The sequence below is a fragment of the Palaemon carinicauda genome, chromosome 10 (genome assembly GCF_036898095.1).
Source record: "Palaemon carinicauda isolate YSFRI2023 chromosome 10, ASM3689809v2, whole genome shotgun sequence".
Lineage (NCBI taxonomy): Eukaryota > Metazoa > Arthropoda > Malacostraca > Decapoda > Palaemonidae > Palaemon > Palaemon carinicauda.
This window is the reverse complement of record NC_090734.1, coordinates 132197124-132218465: the sequence shown is the minus strand read 5'-3', so window position 1 is coordinate 132218465 and position 21342 is coordinate 132197124. Positions and strand designations below refer to the sequence as shown.

Genomic DNA, 21342 nt, shown 5'->3' with positions numbered 1-21342 from the left:
TTCTCATGTAGTTTTTCCTTATTTCCTTTCCTCACTCGGCATTTTTCCCTGTTGGAGCCCTCGAGGCTTATAGCATCCTGTTTTTCCAACTAGGGTTGTGACTTAGTAAGTAGTAATAATAATAATAATAATAATAATAATAATAATAATAATAATACAAACTCAAACAAAACGGATGACAACCTTTTGTTATGGACAGTAAGGAGTCCCATTGACCAACCGAACATTTACTTCTTTTAAATTCAAGTAGGATCCTCGGTCAATCACATGACCGTCCCTTTCGCGAGCCACTAAGGATTCCTTCACTTTCCTACGTCTCAAGGATGTCCGAGTCATTGAAAGGCAATGAGTCAAGGAGTCTCTTTCCTTCCTTCAATGAAGCAAATACTGTGGGGCTTTCCATTACATTTCTCGTAATGTTTAAACAAAGAAATTTTCATTTTATTTTTTTTTCATTCACAAATTTCTTGAAGATTTTTTTTTATATCACTATACTCAATTTCTTTTAATGAGGCGCATTTGCACCGACTCACAGCGGTGCCCTTTTAGGTCGGAAAAGTTTTCTGCTATCTGATTGGTTAGAATGATCTTGTCCAACCAACCAGCGAGCGGGAAACTTTTCCGAGCTAAACGGACACCCTTGCGAGTCGGTGCAAATCTGCCCCACTAAAAAGAATTGACTGTAGGATAGCGTATTGGACCGTGGGGAATTTCAATATATAATTATATATTTTGATTTATTATCTATTCATCAATGAATGGAAATTATTATCATACAAATAAAACATTCCTAGAAATTGTATTGATCAATATCTTGCTTCAGGGTACACTCGGGCACACTATTCTATCTTATTTCTCTTCCTCTTATTTTGTTAAAGTTTTTATAGTTTATATAGAAGATATTTATCTTAATGTTACTCTTCTCAAAATATTCCATCTATCCTTGTTTCCTTTCCTCACTGGGCTATTTTCCCTGTTGGAGTCCTTGGGCTTATAGCATCCAGCTTTTTCAACTAGGGTTGTAGCTTAGCAAGTAATAATAATAATAATAATAATAATAATAATAATAATAATAATGATGATGATGATGATGATGATGATGATGATGATGATGATGATGATGATGATAATAATAATAATAACAATAATAATAATAATAATATAGAAAGGAAATTATTATCATACAAATCAAAACATCCCTAGAAATCGTATTGATCCATATCTTTATTAAGGCATCCTTTCTAGGGGGACTGTGAGATCAACATCTGTAGTGAAGACTTGTCTCTAGAGGGACTGTGAGATCAACATCTATGTGAATACATCCCTTCTAGAGGGAATGGCAGCTCAATTTAGTAAAGACATCCCTTCTAGAGGGAGTGTGAGATCAACATCTGTGTGAATACACCCCTTCTAGAGGAACTGTGAGATAAACAACTGTAATGAATACGTCCCTTCTAGAGGGACTGTGAGATCAACATCTATGTGAATACATCCCTTCTAGAGGGAATGGCAGCTCAATTTAGTAAAGACATCCCTTCTAGAGGGACTGTGAGATCAACATCTGTGTGAATACACCCCTTCTACAGGGACTGTGAGATAAACAACTGTAATGAATACGTCCCTTCTAGAGGGACTGTGAGATCAACATCTGTGTGAATACATCCCTTCTAGAGGGAATGGCAGCTCAATTTAGTAAAGACATCCCTTCTAGAGGGAGTGTGAGATCAACATCTGTGTGAATACACCCCTTCTACAGGGACTGTGAGATAAACAACTGTAATGAATACGTCCCTTCTAGAGGGACTGTGAGATCAACATCTGTGTGAATACATCCCTTCTACAGTGACTGTGAGATCAACATCTTCAGTTAAGACATCCTTTCTAAAGAGATTGTGAGTTCAGGATGAATAAGCGAAAGTTCCCCCTCGACTTGATGCCCAGTTGAGGGTATAAAAAGGAAAGGCATAAGGGTACAGTTATACATTCGCCAACTAAACCCTCTGGAATAAACTAGTGTATATAGTGTTCTTCATTACAGGTACTGTTTTCTTATTCGTCTTCGTTTTTTTTTTTCGTGAAACGTAGAAAATAATTTTGAGTTTTCGTGGTTCAGATTTATTTCTGTTGCTCTTAGACAATGTCCGGTTTCTTTGAAACATAAAAGATACGTTTTTATTTATTTTGTGTTTCGTATATTTTAGTCTGTTGCTCTGTGCAATGTTTTCTTCTTCTTCTTCTTCTTCTTCTTATTATTATTATTATTATTATTATCATTATTATTATTATTATTATTATTATTATTATTACTACTACTACTATTATTACTACTGCTATTATTATTATTATCATTATTATTATTATTATTATTGTTATTATCATTACTAGCCAAGCTACAACCCTAGTTATGAAAAGCAGGATTATATAAGCCTAAGGGCTCCAACAGTGAAAAATAGCCCAGTGAGGAAAGGAAATATGAAAATAAATAAACGATATGAGAAGATATATGTTCAGTGTCTCATGCTTTGCTTTAATACATAAAGATTATTGGTTTTATTATGTTCCTTTCCATTTTTTTTTAATTTGATTAATTGGATTTTCTCACTAAAATATCTTCTGTCTATCAGTAAAACTTTATTTAGTAAGTATTTTTTCTGTCTAAAGACGAATTGATAATTTTTTTTCTGTCTACCAGTAACACTTGGATATTTAGTAAGTATTTTTTCCGTCTAAAGACGAATTGATAATTTTTTTTTGTTTCCCAGTAATACTCTGATATTTAGTAAGTATTTTTTCTGTCTAAAGAGGAATTGATAATTTTTTTTCTGTCTACCAGTAATACTTTAATATTTAGTAAGTATTTTTTCTGTCTAAAGAGGAATTGATAACTTTTTTTTTCTGTCTATCAGTAACACTTTGATATATAGTAAGTATTTTTTTCTGTCTAAAGACGAATTGCTAATTTTTTTTTCTGTCTACCAGTAACACTTGGATATTTAGTAAGTATTGTTTCTGTCTAAGGAGGAATTGATATTTTTTTTTTTGTCTACCAGTAATACTCTGATATTTAGAAAGTATTTTTTTTTGTCTAAAGAGGAATTAATAATTTTTTTTCTGTCTACCAGTAATACTTTAATATTTAGTAAGTATTTTTTCTGTCTAAAGAGGTATTGATAATTTAACAATACTTGTAATAAAGATATTTTGTTTCGCGAATAGAATAATTATGCTACAATTTATACTTTACACTAAAAATAGCAGTACCAGCCGAACTCGGTTGAGTCCCTTGTCAGGCTGGGAGGAACGTAGAGAGGAGAGGTCCCCTTTTTTTGTTTCATTTGTTTGATGTCGGCTACCCACCAAAATTGGAGGAAGTGCCTTGGTATATGTATGTACTAAAAATTCTTTGGTGAAGGAAATCACTGAAACGAACGGAGGTCAGTTAAAATAGAAACTTAGGCATGCATTATTCTATCTTACTTCTCTGTTTTTCTTTTCTTTTCTTTTTTGAAGTTTTTATAGTTTAGGCGCACTATTTTATCTTACTTCTCTTCCTCTGTTTTTTTTTTTCAAGAGTTTATAGTTTATATATGAAATATTTATTTCAATGCTGCTATTGTTCTTAAAAAATCTTTATTTTAATAGTTCATCACTTCCCTTGAATTTTATTTATTTCCTTGTATCCCTTCCTCACTGGGCTATATTTCCCTGTTGGAGCCCTTGGGTTTGTAGCATCCTGCTTTTCCAACTAGGGTTGTGGCTTGGCTAATAATAATAATAATAATAATAATAATAATAATAATAATAATAATAACGAATCACCAGGATAAATGTTTAGATGTCTATCAATCTCTAAACAACATTAAGAAAATCATTTTGATGACACTACTCTACATGCCTTCATTTCTTAGAGGTTTATCAGTCTCTGAATTACATTAAGAAAATAATTCTAATAGCAGTACGCTATATGCCTTCATTTCTTAGATGTTTATCAGTCTCTGAATTACTTTAAGATAATCAATTTTGATGGCATTAACATACATAATTTCATTTCTTAGATGTTTATCAGTCTCTGAATTACATTAAGATAATCAATTTTGATGGCATTGACATATATAATTTCATTTCATAGATGTTTATCAGTCTCTGAATTAGATTAAGATAATCAATTTTGACGGCATTAACATACATAATTTCATTTCTTAGATGTTTATCAGTCTCTGAATTACATTAAGAAAATCATTTTGATGACACTACTCTACATGCCTTCATTTCTTAGATGTTTATCAGTCTCTGAATTACATTAAGAAAATAATTCTAATAGCAGTACGCTATATGCCTTCATTTCTTAGATGTTTATCAGTCTCTGAATTACATTAAGATAATTAATTTTGATGGCATTAACATACATAATTTCATTTCTTAGAGGTTTGTCAGTCTCTGAATTACATTAAGATAATCAATTTTGATGGCATTAACATACATAATTTCATTTCTTAGATGTTTGTCAGTCTCTGAATTACATTAAGATAATCAATTTTGATGGCATTAACATACATAATTTCATTTCTTAGATGTTTATCAGTCTCTGAATTACATATAGAAAATCATTCTGATGATATTACCCTAATATGACTTCATTTTTTAGATGTTTATCAGTCTCTGAATTACAAAAAGAAAATACTTTTTATGACATTTTTCTACATGCCTTAATTTCTTAGATGTTTATCAGTCTGAATTACATTAAGAAAATCCCTTTGATAACATTAACATACATGCCTTCATTTCTTAGAGGTTTATCAGTCTCTGAATTACAACAAAAAAAATCCTTTTGATAACATTAAAATACATGCCTCCATTTCTTAGATGTTTATCAGTCTCTGAATTACATGAAGAAAATCATTCTGATGACATTACCCTAATATGACTTGATTTTTTAGATGTTTATCAGTCTGAATTACATTAAGAAAATCCCTTTGATAACATTATCATACATGCCTTCATTTCTAAGAGGTTTATCAGTCTCTGAATTACATAAAGAAAATCCTTCTGATGACAATACCATACAAACCTTCATTTCTTTGATGTTTTTCAGTCTGAGTTACATTAAAAGAATCCTTTTGATAACATTAACATACATGCCTTCATTTCTTTGATGTTTTTCAGTCTGAGTTACATTAAGAAAATCCTTTTGATAACATTAACATACATGCCTTCATTTCTTAGAGGTTTATCAGTCTCTGAATTACATACAGAATATAATTCTGATGACATTACCATACAAGCCTTCATTTCTTTGATGTTTTTCAGTCTGAGTTACATTAAGAAAATCCTTTTGATAACATTAACATACATGCCTTCATTTCTTAGAGGTTTATCAGTCTCTGAATTACATACAGAATATAATTCTGATGACATTACCATACAAGCCTTCATTTCTTTGATGTTTTTCAGTCTGAGTTACATTAAAAAAATCCTTTTGATAACATTAACATACATGCCTTCATTTCTTAGATGTTTATCCGTCTGAGTTACATTAAGAAAATCCTTCTGATGACATTACTCTACATGCCTTCATTTCTTAGATGTTTATCAGTCTCTGAATTACATTAAGAAAATCATTCTGATGACATGTCCTGACATGCATTCATTTCTTAGATGTTTATCAGTCTGAGTTACCTTAAGAAAATAATTCTGATGACATTATTCTACATGCCTTAATTTCTTAGATGTTTATTAGTCTGAAATACATTAAGAAAATAATTTTGATAACATTAACATACATGCCTTCATTTCTTAGAGGTTTATCAGTCTCTGAATTACATAAAAAAAATCCTTTTGATAACATTAACATACATGCCTTCATTTCTTGGAAGTTCATCAGTCTCTGAATTACATAAAGAAAATCATTCTGATGACCCTACCCTGACAGTCCTCCATTTCAGGTAAGCGGGCGTGATGGCCTCTCTCCGATTCCTCGCCACACTCTTCCTCGTGACCATGATCTTAACTGCAGTTACCGAGGGCGTCGTGCTATGCCCTTCCTTCCCCGCCTGCTGCTACGTCAGGAGGAGGGATGGCAGACGAACTTGCCATTTGCTCTGTCCGCCCTGCGACCAAGCGGACGAGTTCACCTTCGGCATCAGGAACCGATTCCTGGCCGTGCAGAGAATCGAAGAAAACGAAAAGAGGTTCCTGAAAAGGAAGTTACCTGAGGTCACTTTCATCACTGGAGAGCCTTTTACCTATCCGGAGGTTGACATCTTCCGCGATCCTTTATTTATCTTCTAAATGTTTCTGGATATTCTTTTTTTTTATTCTGAAGGGTTGGACCACTTTGCATTCTGTAGCCTGTAGTGGGTGACTCCCTGTGTGCCACATTTGACTTGAGACACTTGGGAGTTGACCTATCGCATTTTATCAATATTATCATTACTATTATTATAAATATCTTGTCTTGTAAGTCCCTTTGCTGCTATATATTACTTTTGAAGTAGACTTTACGAGATAGTGATGATTCTTCAGACATCCCGAGATAGTAATGGTTCTTGAGACATCCTGAGATAGTGAGGATTCTTACAGACATTACAAAATAGTAGTACTTATTCTTCTCAGACATGGCGAAATAGTAGTGGTTCTTCAGACATCACGTGATAGTAATGATTCTTCTCAGACATCGCGAGAAGTAGTGGTTCTTCTCAGACATCGCGAAATAGTAGTGGTTCTTCAAAAATCCTGTGATAGTAATGATTCTTCTCAGACATCGCAAGATAGTAGTGGTTCTTCAAACATCATGTGATAGTAATGATTCTTCAGACATCACATGATAGTAATGATTCTTCTCAGACATGGCTAGATAGTAGTGGTTCTTCAAACATCATGTGATAGTAATGATTCTTCTCAAACATCGCGAGATAGTAATGATTCTTCAGACACTGCGAGATAGTAATGGATCGTCAGACATAGCGAGATAGTAATTCTTCATACATCACGAGTAATGCTTCAGACATTGCGAGATAGTAATAAGTCTTCAGACATTGTAAGATAGTAATGATTCTTCAGAAATCGCATGATAGTAATGATTCTTAGAGACATCACGAAATAGTAATGATTCTACAGACAACACGAGATGGTAAGAATTCTTACAGACATCGCGCGATAGTAATGATTTAGACATCGCAAGATAGTAATGATTCTTACATACAGCGCTTGATGGTAATTTAGATATCGCGAGATAGTAATGATTCTCACAGACATAGCAAGATAGTAATGATTCTTAAAGACATCACGCGATAGTAATGATTTAGACATCGCGAGAGAGTAATGATTCTTACAGACATAGAGAGATAGTAATGATTCTCACAGACATAGCGTGATAGTAATGATTCTCACAGACAAAGCGAGATAGTAATGATTCTTCAAACATCGCGAGATAGCGATAAGCCTTCAGACATCGCGAGATAGCGATAAGCCTTCAGACATCGCGAGATAGTAATAAGTCTATTTACTAAGCTACTACACTTCTAGTCGTATTACTACAGTACGAGAAGAAGTCTCGATTGTTTTTCCCTGTATTGTGTTGATTTTATTCCCAAAGTATTTTTTACATCAGTGTTGTGTTATCATTTAATTGTCACCTACAAGAAGTAGTGTTGTTGTTGTTATTCGGGTTTTATCCATTATTGATAAACTACCTATTGTAAATTCCTGTATACTTTTTATTACTTATGTTACATTTCAATAAATATAATGATTATCTCTGATTTTTATTGATTCTAAACTTAGTTAAATCTTTGGGTGGAATATAATTGAAAAATCTTCTTATATAATTATTTAATATTAGCATCTAGATTTAAGAAAAAAAAAAACAAGAATATTGGGAGTTAAATGGCATGACAAGATTAGAAATGAAACTATAAGAGATATCACTCAAGTGCCATATGTGGATGAGATCATAGTGAGGGGGTAGATGGAGATGGTTTGGACATGCTCTTCACACTCCCCAAGAGAGAGAGATTAGTTCACCAAACTTTCAACTGGGCTCCACAAGGCACTAGACGAGTTGGAAGACCCAGGCCTACGTTGAACAGGCTGACATAAGTCTCTCTTCATAGTTTATATAATGACATATCTACAGTATGTTAACGTTATTACAGATCTTAACATATTTCATATTTTTATTCATTACTTCTCTTGTAGTTTATTTATTTATTTCCTTTCCTCGTTGGGTTATTTTTCCTTGTTGGAGCACTTGGGCTTAAGCGTCCTGCTTTTCCAACAGGGATTGTAGCTTAGCTAATAATAATAATAATAATAATAATAATAATAATAATAATAATAATAATAAAGAATTGGGTAGAAATTTACAAAAAAAAAGAAAAAAAAAAAGATAGGCCTACACGAACTAAGAGAAGTTGAATAATGAGTAACGGGCACACACGTTGTGATAGACCGATGCTAATTAACATAAGCTTGAATTAAGTAACGGTAAATAATGATGAATAGCGTAACTCAGTATGAATATGTATCAGAGACTGACAATGAGTACAGGAAATATGGATAGACTAAATAATCTACTAACATTATTACAGAAGAATTCGACATTTTCTAAATTGTTATTATTAAATGCTAAGCTACAACCCTAGTTGGAAAAGCAGGATGCTATAAGCCCAGAGGTCCAATAGGGAAAATAGCCCAGTGAGGAAAGGAAACAAGGAAAAATAAAAATTTTCAAGAAGAGTAACAACTTTAAAATGAATATCTTCTATATAAACTACAAAAACTTTAACAAAACAAGTGGAAGAGGAATAGAATAGTGGGCCCGAGTGTACCCTCAAGCAAGAGAACTCTAACCCAAGACTGTGGAAGACCATTGTACATAGGCTATGGTACTAGGGTTGTAGCTTAGCTACTACTACTACTACTACTAATAATAATAATAAAGATAGGGCTGTAGCTTCGCTGCTGCTAACACTACTACTACTACTCCTACTACTACTATAATAATAATAATAACAACAACAACAACAACAACAACAACAACAACAATAATAATAATAATAATAATAATAATAATAACGCGCAGACCTTTCAACGAAAACGGCCAGCTCACCTCGCTGCTGGAAGGAATTTCGTTATCCAATTGTCATGGAAGAAGTGAACTTCCTATCATGTGCCTGGTTTATCCATCCTGTTTACTGACCTTGGTTTGCGACACCGAGAGGAATCTACATGAATATCTGATGTGAAGTGTATCCTGTACTTGAATACGTAATTAATCTATGTACTTTCATCCTCAGCAAATATATTAGTATGTGAGTCTTTGTCGAAATCGGTAGAGGTGGCCAGATACAGAAGTTCTAGTGTATAGTTTTGTTATGTAGGACTATTGAAGTTTTGGAATGGAAATTGAAGCCTTATAATAGTACTACCGAAGTCTTAGGATGGAAATTGAAGCCTTAAAATGTTCAATTTTGAGTATATAAATGTTAAAAAGTCATTGGAGACTTGTATATTATGAGTGTTTGGAGAGAGAGAGAGAGAGAGAGAGAGAGAGAGAGAGAGAGAGAGAGAGAGAGAGAGAGAGAGAGAGAGATGATTCATAGGACATTCAGGCGAGTAGGTCTATTGGCTGAAAATTTATTACAGACGTAAGGACACACTCATAATACTCGGTCCAATTTAATTCTGAGTTGTAAACGAAATGATATTCTTCACTTAAACCGATTATATGTCTTGTATAAGCATTTCATCTTTATCTCGTTAAAGTGTAAAGACTACCATAATAATATGAAATACAATTTACAAATAAAATAGCTAAAAATATAGTTTCCATATCCACTGACTGAATTCTTTATCCACAGATATTGCTGAAGGCTATATCATACTGTGATAAAATTGTGTAGCACAAAAAGCTATTATAGCAATCAAGTGTTATTATAAGTAGAAAGAAATACATTTTATTGATGGCAAAGATATGTTAAAAAAACATAATTTGGCAACTAGTAAAACTCTAAAATCACACAGCTTAGTGAAACGATGAGAAGTTAATAAACTGTATGAAGAAACTTCAGTACTACTTTGGTTTCTTATCTACAGTCAAAAATCTACTTTGCCTTGCTATCCACATGTCAAATATTTACTTTGTCTTGTTTATCTAGACCTACGTGTCAAAAATCTACTTTGGCTTCTTATCCACAACAGTTTTCTGCCTAATTACCTCCGCCAAGCGGCGGAGGTTATGTTTTCGGTTCGGTTTGTTTGTTTGTTTGTTTGTTTGTTTCTCTGTTTGTCTGTCTGTCTGTGGACAACGTAGAGGCCACATTTCTACACGGAATCACTTCAAACTTGGCCAAGTAGTTCCCCAATGTGTATGGAAGAACTGATTAAATTTTGGTCAAGGTCACCCCAAGGTCAAGGTCACAGGGGTCACTGGTGTCACTATGACATAAGTGGCCATATCAAGAGACAGAAATAAAGCACTGACTTTTGCATAAGCCAACAGGGAAGTCCTAGTCCAGGCGCAACCCATGGGTGATGTTCAAATTTATAAAGGTCAAAGGTCAAGGTCATATTGGTGCATTATATCAATGTCATATTAAGTATCAGTGGCAAATGAACAAAGATCACTTGAAGGTCAAAAGTCAAGCAGGTCACTTGAAGGTCAAGGTCACGTGAAGGTCAAGGTCACGTGAAGGTCAAGGTCACCTGAAGGTCAAGGTCACGTGAAGGTCAAGTACATTTGAAGATCAAGGTCACTTGAAGCCAAGGTCATGTGAAGGTCAAGGTCACGTGAAGGTCAAGGTCACTTGAAGGTCACGTGAAGGTCAAGGTCATGTGAAGGTCAAAGTCACATCAATTCATGATTCTAGGACATATGGCGCTCTAGGTCACCTTGGCGGAGGTATGTCCTCTACGAGGACCATGTCAGCGTTCAGGACTTGCTCACTTGTTTCCAATGAAATACTTGATTTATTTGTTAGTCTACTTTTAAAAGATAAGCTAGTCCTAACCTTCACATATATTCCATTCATAATATCTTTAGCCATTAACGTAGGACTGTAGGTTACTTGGAAAGGAATTCAGCGCCGAAATCAACGACAAATCCAAGATATGGACTTTTGTATGAAGAGCAAAGTGTTTCCCCGTATTTTCGATGTGGCAGAGATATGCTAGACGTTCCGAAAAGACGGTAAAATGGTGAATTTATGTTCGCTTTTCGTTGTAAAAGCCGTAAATGTCAAACTCTTTCAGTCTTCGTTTCGTCAGCAGAAGCAATACACTTTTCCACTACAGTCAGAGTTGAATAACAAACTAGTATGGTAATATTCCACCTTGTAGTACTCCAGTCCAGTCTTGATTTCAAATACACCTGTAAGGCTACCATCAACCGTAAGACTACCATCAACCACAAGACTACCATCAACCATAAGACTACCATCAACCATAAGACTAATATCAACCATTACCTTATAACAAATTATACAATTCAACTATGCAAACCCATAATGATGTTTACTGTTTACAATCTTTTCTCTCGTGACAGTTACCACCTCACTGGATAACATTAGATCCGAGAAGTAAAAGGAATGAATAATTATGAAAGAAAATACGCCAAGGCAAAGCTGGAAATGAATTTAAGTAAAAAAAGAAGAATGTCGTTAGATATTTGTAACGAAAAAGAAGTAGATGTGTCATATATTTGAAATTGGAAGTGGTATTTAAAGTTTGTTGTAACGAATATTGACACTTCCCACAATTAGTGAATGCTGCATAAAAATCCCATTCAAACATGAGCACTATGTGGCACATTATGTTTTATATAAGAAAATTATGAATTGAACTTAATTTTAAACACATTTAAGATTATTATTACTATTGATATTATCCATATTCACTATGAGAAAGTTTCCTTCAAGATTGGAAGAAGAAGAAGAAGAGTCGGAAGTTCGAAACGTAAACTAAGCGACCAGTGACACCGTGTTCCCGTTTCGGTTACGTAATAAAGCGATTACAGTCCTTATTTTTATGTGATTTAAGTGTTAAATTGCGTAATGGAGTTTGCAAGATCTCAATACAGTGTTTGCGGTTCTTTCTCGTTCGGTAATTTACTTATATTCGTTGCCCGAGGCTTAGCTGGATTTTACTTGAAATCATCCCGCCCCTCTGCAAGAGCCGATGGTGGTAAGTACCCAAACATCTTTTGTTTTTCGTCGTTTTTATTTCCAGACGAATATTTTGTGATCGAAGCCGTCATATTCTATATATGTTTTGTATTTGTAGTTTGTGCTCATTTATGTTTTATTTGCATTCACCCATATTGATATACTCTGTATTTCGATTTGCCCAGAATTCCATTTCCCGCCATTTTCTGAAACGTTGATTAAAGGGATACTTAATTTTTGGTGAAACTGAAATTCGCTATAAGAAAAAGACGAATGCTGGATATTTTTGTATTTTGTATATGACTAATGGGGCTAGGTCATTATAACTTGTGTATCATTGACTATAATGTGAACATTAAATTTTCTAGAGCCATAGTTTCGGAGTGATTGTAGGTACTGCGCATGCGTTGTTTGCAATAGCTTACGAGAGCTTTTTTTGTTTATTGTATTACTATCATTAGCTTGCCATTTGAAGCAATTGAGAACTTCCAAGTATTTATTTATAAGTTCCCGGATGTTGTAAAACAACCCTCACCCCTCTTAAGTTCCATTATGACTAGCTCAATAGGCCTAGTCACAAAAAAGAAATTTTCCAGCCTCCCCTTCAGTTCCATTCTGACTAGCACAATAGGCCTAGTCACAAAAAGACATTTTCTAGCCTCCTCTTCAGTTCCATTATGATTAGCCCAATAGGCCTAGTCACGAAAAGACATCTTCCAGAGTTGTAATTTAATTTATTTCGGTAATTGATTATATGCAAAATAAAATTTACTATAGAGAAATTTACTCAAATGCAAAATATTTCAAAAAATTTGTTTATTTGCGATCGAAGCGAGCCATGGTGGAGGTATTCCCATTTGAGGGACGTGATATGAATATAGGTAATTAGGATACATTAATTTCACGGCAATTACATTAACCATAATTTTTTTTTTAAATGGTTATTTTGTTTATTATGCATTTCTTAGTATTATTATTACTTCAAATCACTTTGTGTGGTGTGTGTGTGTGTGTGTGTGTGTGTGTGTGTGTGTGTGTGTGTGTGTGTGTGTGTGTGTTTCTCCACCGGTTTTCCACTGGGAGCCTCATGATTGTTTTCATATAAGGGGTGGGGTAGGAAAACTCATAAAAAACGGGTGGGTTGCCTCGGTATTCAATGGTCAGAAATGGAAAGATATAGGATTCGTGCATTTTGCTTGTAATTAAGGTATGATATATTTCTGAAACTGCACTTGCGTCACGTGTGAGTATACACATACGAAATATATATATATATATATATATATATATATATATATATATACATATATATATATATATATATATATATATATATATATATATATATATACACACATATATATGTATATATATATATATATATATATATATATATATATTTATATATATATATATATATATATATATATATATATATATATATATATATATATATATATAAAATGAGTGTGTGTGATTCTCTAAGATATATTGTTATTATTATTATTATTATTATTGTTGTTGTTGTTGTTGTTATTTTTATTAGCTAATCTTCAACCCTAGTTGGAAAAGCAAGATGCTATAAGCCAAAGGGCTCCAACAAGGAGAAATAGACCAGTGAGGATAGGAAATAAGGAAATTGATAAACGATATGGTAAATAATGAACAATTGAAATAAAAAAATTTTTTAAAAACAGTAACATCAATACAGAAATTTCATATGTAAATATAAAAAGACTTAGGTAACTCCTGAAACCTAAAAAAGCAATTTGATCTCTTAAGTAAAAATTCAAAGAGGTTTAAAGGCGGCTCATTAATGGCAGAGGCAAGGGACAGTGGCATTGTCCTATCAAGAAGGGCAATGGCTTAGAGAATGACCATTGACCATATATACATATGATCAGCGGTCAAGCCCCCTCACCACCCAAGCTAGGACCAGGGAGGGCCAGGAAATGGCTGCTGATGACTCAGCAGATAAACTATAGGCTCCCCCAAACTCCCCATCCTGAGCTCACAAGGAAGGTGATGTAGCGACGAGAGAAACTAACCAGTTTCTCTCGTCGCAACAACCTCACCAAACTCCCCATCCTGAGCTCACAAGGATGGTGAGGTTGAAACGACGAAAGAAACTAACGAGTTTTGAGCTGGACTCGAACCCCAGTCTGGCGTCCACCAGTCAGGGACGTTACCACATCGGCCACCACAACCATAAGGGTGGAATTTTAGAATTAGTGTGGAATTACAGCATTGTCTTGAGAGAAATATATGTAGGCAATTATTGTGGGTTTTTTTTTATTTGTAATCATTGTGGTTTTGCGTTCTTGAACAAAATGACTCGCCATTATTTCTTAGCGGTGAGGTACTCTCAACTGTCAAATTTCATGATTTGCGGGAAAAGTGTAATAATGATAAGGACGTTAATGGTAGTTAGGATGATGATGAAAATGATGATAGATATATGATGAAATGGTGATATGTAATATATATATATATATATATATATATATATATATATATATATATATATATATATATATATATAGCCACGGAAAGAAAAATTAAAAGACTTGATGGTAGTCAGTAATTTCGTCCATTAGAGACATCAACAGACTATATATATATATATATATATATATATATATATATATATATATATATATATATATATATGTATATATATATATATATATATATATATATATATATATATATATATATGTGTGTGTGTATATTATAGCCATGGAGAGAAAAATGAATAGGCTTGATCGTAGTTAGTACTTTCGTCCATTAGGGACATAAACAGACTCAATATATATATATATATATATATATATATATATATATATATATATATATATATATATATATATGTGTGTGTGTGTGTGTGTGTGTGTGTGTGTTTGTGCATATTCCGGTCATGCTCAGCTGCATTGCGAGACGTATGACTACTCGTTTCTCCCCGTCCTTCTGGTAGAGGGGCTAGGAAATAGTCATACACCGGTGAGAGGGATTGGCTCTAGAGGCGCTCTTGGAAACTACAATCTCCCAGAAATGCTAGAAACTGTAGGAAAGGGGAAAGGGAGGGAAGTGTTGAATCTGTGTTTGCATATATATCTAAATATTTAGCCTTTCTTTTTTGACGAGTTGCGTACTCTAGTTATTAATATTGGTTTTAATGGAATTATGATAGTGATTAATATCAATATTTTTGGGCCGGAGACACTCTTTCAAGTGGGTTTTGTTTGATGTTATAGCTGCTTCAGTGGCGCCGATTTTATGGGACCTTCTCCATGGTCCTTATTTTCTTGCTTTATACAGTGCTGGACTCTGCCAGCAGCTGTGCTATTTTCATCATCAGGAAAGGATACAAAAATCATGTGTTGATGCACTCTGTTTACTTACGAAATCAACACATAAAACATGTGTTGATGTATATGGTTACTCAATATACAGTACACAGAAATTACTACACGATACACAGAGCACATAGCATAGACGAAAAACTTAAAATGTCGTTATTCCATTTCTTGGTGGTAGTTGGGTGGTAGAGCTGCAGTAATAACGTGTTTCAAGGCTGGTATTTAGACAAATTCCTGGTGTGCTTTGGTCTACGTTCAGAATTTTCATTGGCTGGTAATGTTTAGGGGGAAGGCAGTATCTTTGAGGAGGCCGCTGATTGGCTTGAGCATGTTCTTGGCCTAGCACTGGACCAGTTAAGCTACTCTAGAATAAGTTGCCTGGGGAAGATTCAAAGTCAGAGTTGTTCAGTTCCAGGCAGGCTGCTGCTCCGCTCATCGGTGCTTGCTGTATTCGTGTCACGGTTGGTATGGCTATCCATTTTGGGCGAAAGGACAGCATACTATCCCTTGTTGAATTCTCTGAGACCATCTAAGGCTCCTGGAGTGACAGTATAATAATTTTCTTGGATGTCAAGTCTCAAGTTACCAATGTCACTGTCGACAAGACTATCACCTTAATGATAAGTCGTTTTTACAGGGCCTATCAATGCCACCTCTCAACGTTCCGGAAACTGCCCTCCGTACGCCCCTGAAGATATGCACGAAGAAGGCCCCTTACATGACCCGTCGTGAGCAAATATACAATCAAAAGGACGATGTCGCCATTTGGTCCCCTTCCGTTGAAGTGTGTAGCTCCCTGCATGGTCTCAACAGGTCCTTGTAAATAATGGATATCCAATAAAAAAAATGTCTTCAGGGTAAATACCTGTAGGTCTTAAACAATCTTGACAGACTAAAATAAAAAAATAAAAAAATTATACAGTACAGTGATCCCTTGCCATATCGCGGTAGATGCATTTGTTCATAGCGTGGCGTTGTATTAAATAATTTTTTTTTATATCATTAGAATAACAGATCTGCCAGTGTATGTTTGTTTACACACGTAAATTTTACTCATTCATTTATTTTTATCGAAAAGAGTTGAATTTTCCTTCTGTCACTCTCAAGAAATTTGAGAAAATACAATAATGGAAAAAGGTGATCAATGAAATACGAGTATCTGTACGGGATCTTTTCACTGCTTTATTTGGAAGTTACAGGTAGACTAATGATAAGTACTAAGCCTATAACAGTAGTATAGACTCACATGCATTGGTACAAACTTTCATAAATATTATTTCAAATATAATATACTTAAATAGACCTAAAAAATAAAAATATAAATAATGTTATTACATGTTAGCAGTAAATTATTTTTGCCCACTTCTGTAAAAAAAAGATAAACTATTTTCCAGAATCTATAATATTAATTTTTGTACATATTTAAATGTACATACAGTACATTAATCTAAGAAGTCTATCATTTCGAGTACAAAGTGACCCAAGCCTTGAAACCAAGAGACGATCCCTAACTTCTTAGGACGATGAGGTTGCAGACACTACTAGAAAATATTGAGTTTGAGTGGATTTTTGAACTTCCGTCTAGTAGATTACCAGGCGGGGACATTTCTATAAGGCTACTAAAACCTTAAAACCAAGAGAAAGTCCTCTGATTCTCGGGAACTAAAACCAATAGAAATTCCTCTTAAACTCAAGACCTAAAACCAAGAGAAAGTCCTTTGAGACGGAAGACCTAAAACAAAATTAAGTTTTCTTAAACTCAGGACCTAAAGCCAAAAGACCGTTGTCTGTGATTTGGTACCTAAAAGCAAGAGAAAGTTCTCTGAGGCTCAGGACCTAATACCAAGAGAAAGTCCTCTGGGACTCAGGACATAAAACCAAGAGACAGTCCTGAGACTCAGGACCTAAAACAAAAAGATTGTCCTGTGACTCAGGACCTAAAGCCAAGAGACAGTCCTGAGACTCAGGACCTAAAACAAAAAGATTGTCCTGTGACTCAGGACCTAAAGCCAAGAGACAGTCCTGTGACTCCAAACCTAAAATAAAAGATTGTCCTGAGGCTCAGATCTAAAACCAGAAGAATGTCCTGAAACTCAGAATCTAAAACCAAGCGCAAGTCCCTTGAGACTCATAAACTCAGAAACCAAACACAGGAGAAAATATTATAAGGCTGTGAAGCCTTCCTAGAATTAAGATGATTTTATGCATTATGTAATTCCAGGACATAATGCAAAAAAATCTTCATAGATGCAGGGCCGAAAACCAGGAGGTCATATACTGATATGGAAGATCAAATTGTAAAGAGGATCTGGTGGGGTTTAGGCCTCACAGTGAAGAGGTATTCCAGCAAGACTCAGAACCTAAGAGCAAGTGGCAAGCCAGATACTTAGGACTTAAAACGTTGAGATAATCCAGATTTAGTATCAGAAACCAGGACATAAATCTCTTGAGCTCAAGAGCATAAAATCTAGGAGGGAATTCGCCGAGACTTGGGCCTGTAAATCAGAAGTCAGACATCTGAAACTCAGGCTCCAAAATCAGGAGCTACTATTTTGAGGTCCAGGACTTAAACCTTGGAAACAGTTCACTGAGGCCTAGGACCTAAAACCAAGAGAAAATCATCTGAGTCCTACTGCTTAACACCAAGAGAAAATGCCCTGAGGCCTAGGTCCTAGAAATAGTTACAAAATAAATTGAGATTCAGTCCATAAATTTAGGAGACAATTCTCTGATACAGTCCAGTAAGACACAATCCATAAATCAAGGAGACATTCCTTAGAGACTGAGGACTCAAAACATGGATACAATCAACAGGAGACAACCCTCTGGGCTCAGGGTCCGTAACCAGAAGACAATCATCTGGGACCTTAGCCCGAAAACTTATAGTCAGAAAGTTGAGTCCATTCTATGAGATTTGGGACCTAAAGACAGGAAATAATTCTCAGATCTTGAAGCTAAAGACAATAGACAATCTTCAGAATCTCAGGATCTGTAGTCTATCCTCTTATCTAGAGACTAAACTCTTAAAGCCATGAAATAATCCTTCAAGATACTTGCCCAGTTTTTAAGGCCTGTAACACGAAGCATATCAATATTTTTTTCCGGTGATGGCCCTCATAAAGATATTAAACCTCTAAAACAAAAGCTTAGATCCTATCAAAATATTTTCATTCTTTATCCTTTAATTCAATGTATTTGTGATTTGTGGTCAAAACTCTAGTTGTTGATGAATATTTTTAAAGTTATTCTTTATCCTAACAGTGCTTTATCCTCGATTTTGCAAAATCAAATAGATCACTTAAAGGGTCATGGATACATTAAAGTACAACATTTTAAGATACAGTGAGAGATTTTACAGTATAACTTAGAGGATTTAGATACATATGAGCATTGGGAAACACTTAAAGGGTCATGGATACATTAAAGTACAACATTTTGTCATAAAGTGAGAGATTTTACAGGATATCTAGAGGGTTAGGGTAAATATCAGCTTTGGGAAACACTTGAAGGGTCATAGCTATTTTAAAGTACAACATATAAAAGATAGATATCAGCATTGGGGAACACTAGATATCAGCATTGGGGAACACTTGAAGGGTCATGGCTGTTTTGAAGTACAACATTTTAAGGTAAAGTGAGATATTTCACTGTATAACTAGAGGATTGAGTGTATACTCGGGCATACTATTCTACCTAATTTATATTCCTCTTGTTTTATTAAAGTTTATATAGGAGATATTTATTTTAATGGTGTTACTCTTCTTAAATTTTTTTTTTTTTTTTTTACTTTTTCCTCTCCTCATTGGGTTATTTTCCCTGTTGGAGCCCCTGGGCTTATAGCATCCTGCTTTCCCAACTAGGGTTGTAGCTTAGCAAGTAATAATAATAATGATGATAATTTGGATAGATATCAGCATTGGGGAACACTTGAAGGGTCATGGCTATTTTAAAGTATGACATATAAATCATAGAGAAATATTACAGGATAACTAAAGGATTTGGATAGATATCAGCATTAGGAAAAGCATAAGGATCCCCATGTATGAATGAAATCCCAGGAGACCGATGCCTTCCACTCCGTCTGTTCATTTCGTCGAATCTCTGGTGTTTTGGCTTGTCTATAACTCGGTTGGTGAATTCCCCAACTCGCTTGCAGGAGGGACATAAGAGGTGACAAGTGTCCCGTCCGTTAGCTTGTCTGTTGTAACAACATCGCGGGAATGAGGGACAAAGCACGCTGCTTTCTGTGGCTGTGATTAAGGCCATTGCTATAAACAGTGCCAATGCAAAGATACGGAATGGTTCCATCGTGTTTGGTTTTCTGAAAGCATGAGAAGTTTATTATTATTATTATTATTGTTATTATTATTATTATTATTATTATTATTAACAACAATGCCACTGGAAAGATACGGAATGGTGCCATCGTGCAAGTTTTCTGAAAATATGAGAAGTTTATTATTATTATTATTATTATTATTATTATTATTATTATTATTATTATTATTATTATTATTATTATTATAATAACAGTGCCACTGCAAAGCTACGAAATAGTGCCATCATGTTTGGTTTTCTGAAAGCATGAGAAGTTTATTATTATTATTATCATTATTATTATTATTATTATTATTATTATTATTAGCTAAGCTACAACCCTAGTTGAAAAAGCAGGATACTCTGAGCACCAAGGGCTCCAACAATTATCTTTGGCAAACTTTATTTTAAGTGGAAGATATGGCTTCACACTGGCAAAATTTTAAAAAGGGGATGATTTTGCGTACACAATTCAGTACACAAATGGAAAGAAAACCTTATTTATCTCTAAAAATTATCTTATAAACCTTATCAGTATTAGGACATGTCACAGCATCAAAAATAGAATAATAATAATAATAGATAACATTTTGTAGTTATTAATATTGCTATATTTGTTTGATATACACTTGAGCGTTTCCTCCCTCTTAAAGTACTGAATATCAGAGTCACAGCCAAGAAGATAATTTGGAGCCTTTGTATATCAGCGGCCAGTTCCTCACACGTTGATTAAAAATGGACATCAACTAACCTAAACTTTCCTCCCTGACCTAACCTACAAGCCGTGTCCTTACCTACTTATTTAACGGGTTCGACCCCCTTACATTACCGTAGTCTAAGTTAGACATAATAATACATACAGGTGGCCGCTTTCATACATACACCCCGATAATTTAATACTCTAGTAAGAAGCTATATCTAATCACGAAAGGCAAAGAGATAGGTACCTGCTTTTAGAGATAGCGCAGAATAGCTTGATCTCCCTCAAGGTCGGTCACTGAATGCATACCGAACCTTTCAAACTCGAGTCTTATCTATATTCTTAGACACCGAAAAGTGGATCATTCCTTATCTTTGTTTGTGGAGCTTCGTCATATCCTGAGGCAGGTTACCAGGTTGGACTTTTTTCAGGCCAAAATAACCTCAATTTTGGCTTATTTAGGTAAAAAAAACTTCAATTTTGGCTTTTTTAGGTAAAAAAAAACTTCAATTTTGGCTTTGTTAGGCCAAAAAAAATTCAATTTTGGCCTTTTTTAATTAGTTGTCCTTTAGTAATATGAAAAATGCGGACCTTAAATACTATATATTTGGCATTTTTCTACTAATGGGTTGGACTTTTAAATCTTCTGTTGATTAAAAGTTGTCCTTTTTTCATTTACAAATACTGGCAACCCTGTATGAGGTGGAAGATAGCGCGTGATAGTCACACCACACGCTCGTGATTTTCAAATAATATTTTAAAAATTGAGTTATCTTGGTCGTGAAATATCCAGAGTTAACTAGTT

General features: G+C 34.4%; 2 protein-coding genes and 1 long non-coding RNA gene across 4 annotated transcripts in view; 2 read left to right on the top strand and 1 right to left on the bottom strand.

The window, feature by feature from the left end:
• Window positions 1–1908: 1908 nt before the first annotated feature.
• Window positions 1909–7752, top strand: LOC137648488 (uncharacterized). Of its 2 annotated transcripts, none has more exons than XM_068381407.1 (2): window positions 1909–2038; window positions 5943–7752. In XM_068381407.1, the coding sequence occupies exon 2, from the start codon at window positions 5956–5958 to the stop codon at window positions 6286–6288; it is 333 nt and encodes a 110-aa protein (XP_068237508.1). In that variant the 5' UTR covers window positions 1909–2038; window positions 5943–5955; the 3' UTR covers window positions 6289–7752. The 2 variants fall into 2 exon arrangements, with proteins under 2 accessions (XP_068237508.1, XP_068237509.1); XM_068381408.1 differs by having other exon boundaries at window positions 1970–2038; window positions 5930–7752.
• Window positions 7753–11952: 4200 nt separating this feature from the next.
• The window catches only part of LOC137648265 (uncharacterized), a 75033-nt gene continuing 65643 nt past the window's right edge, over window positions 11953–21342 (top strand). The window contains exon 1 of the mRNA XM_068381191.1: window positions 11953–12180. Coding sequence (XP_068237292.1) covers window positions 12175–12180 — 6 coding nt within the window. The 5' untranslated portion in view covers window positions 11953–12174. The remainder of the gene's footprint in view (window positions 12181–21342) is intronic.
• On the bottom strand, window positions 16690–20907 carry LOC137648780 (uncharacterized). Its single transcript, XR_011045701.1, has 3 exons — window positions 20785–20907; window positions 17524–19841; window positions 16690–17457 (listed from the first exon to the last, which is right to left on the bottom strand). It is a non-coding gene; the product is annotated as an uncharacterized lncRNA (long non-coding RNA).

Excerpts from the sequence above, each read along its gene's own strand:
- LOC137648488 (XM_068381407.1), top strand. The coding sequence starts at position 5,956 with ATGGCCTCTCTCCGATTCCTCGCCACACTCTTCCTCGTGACCATGATC.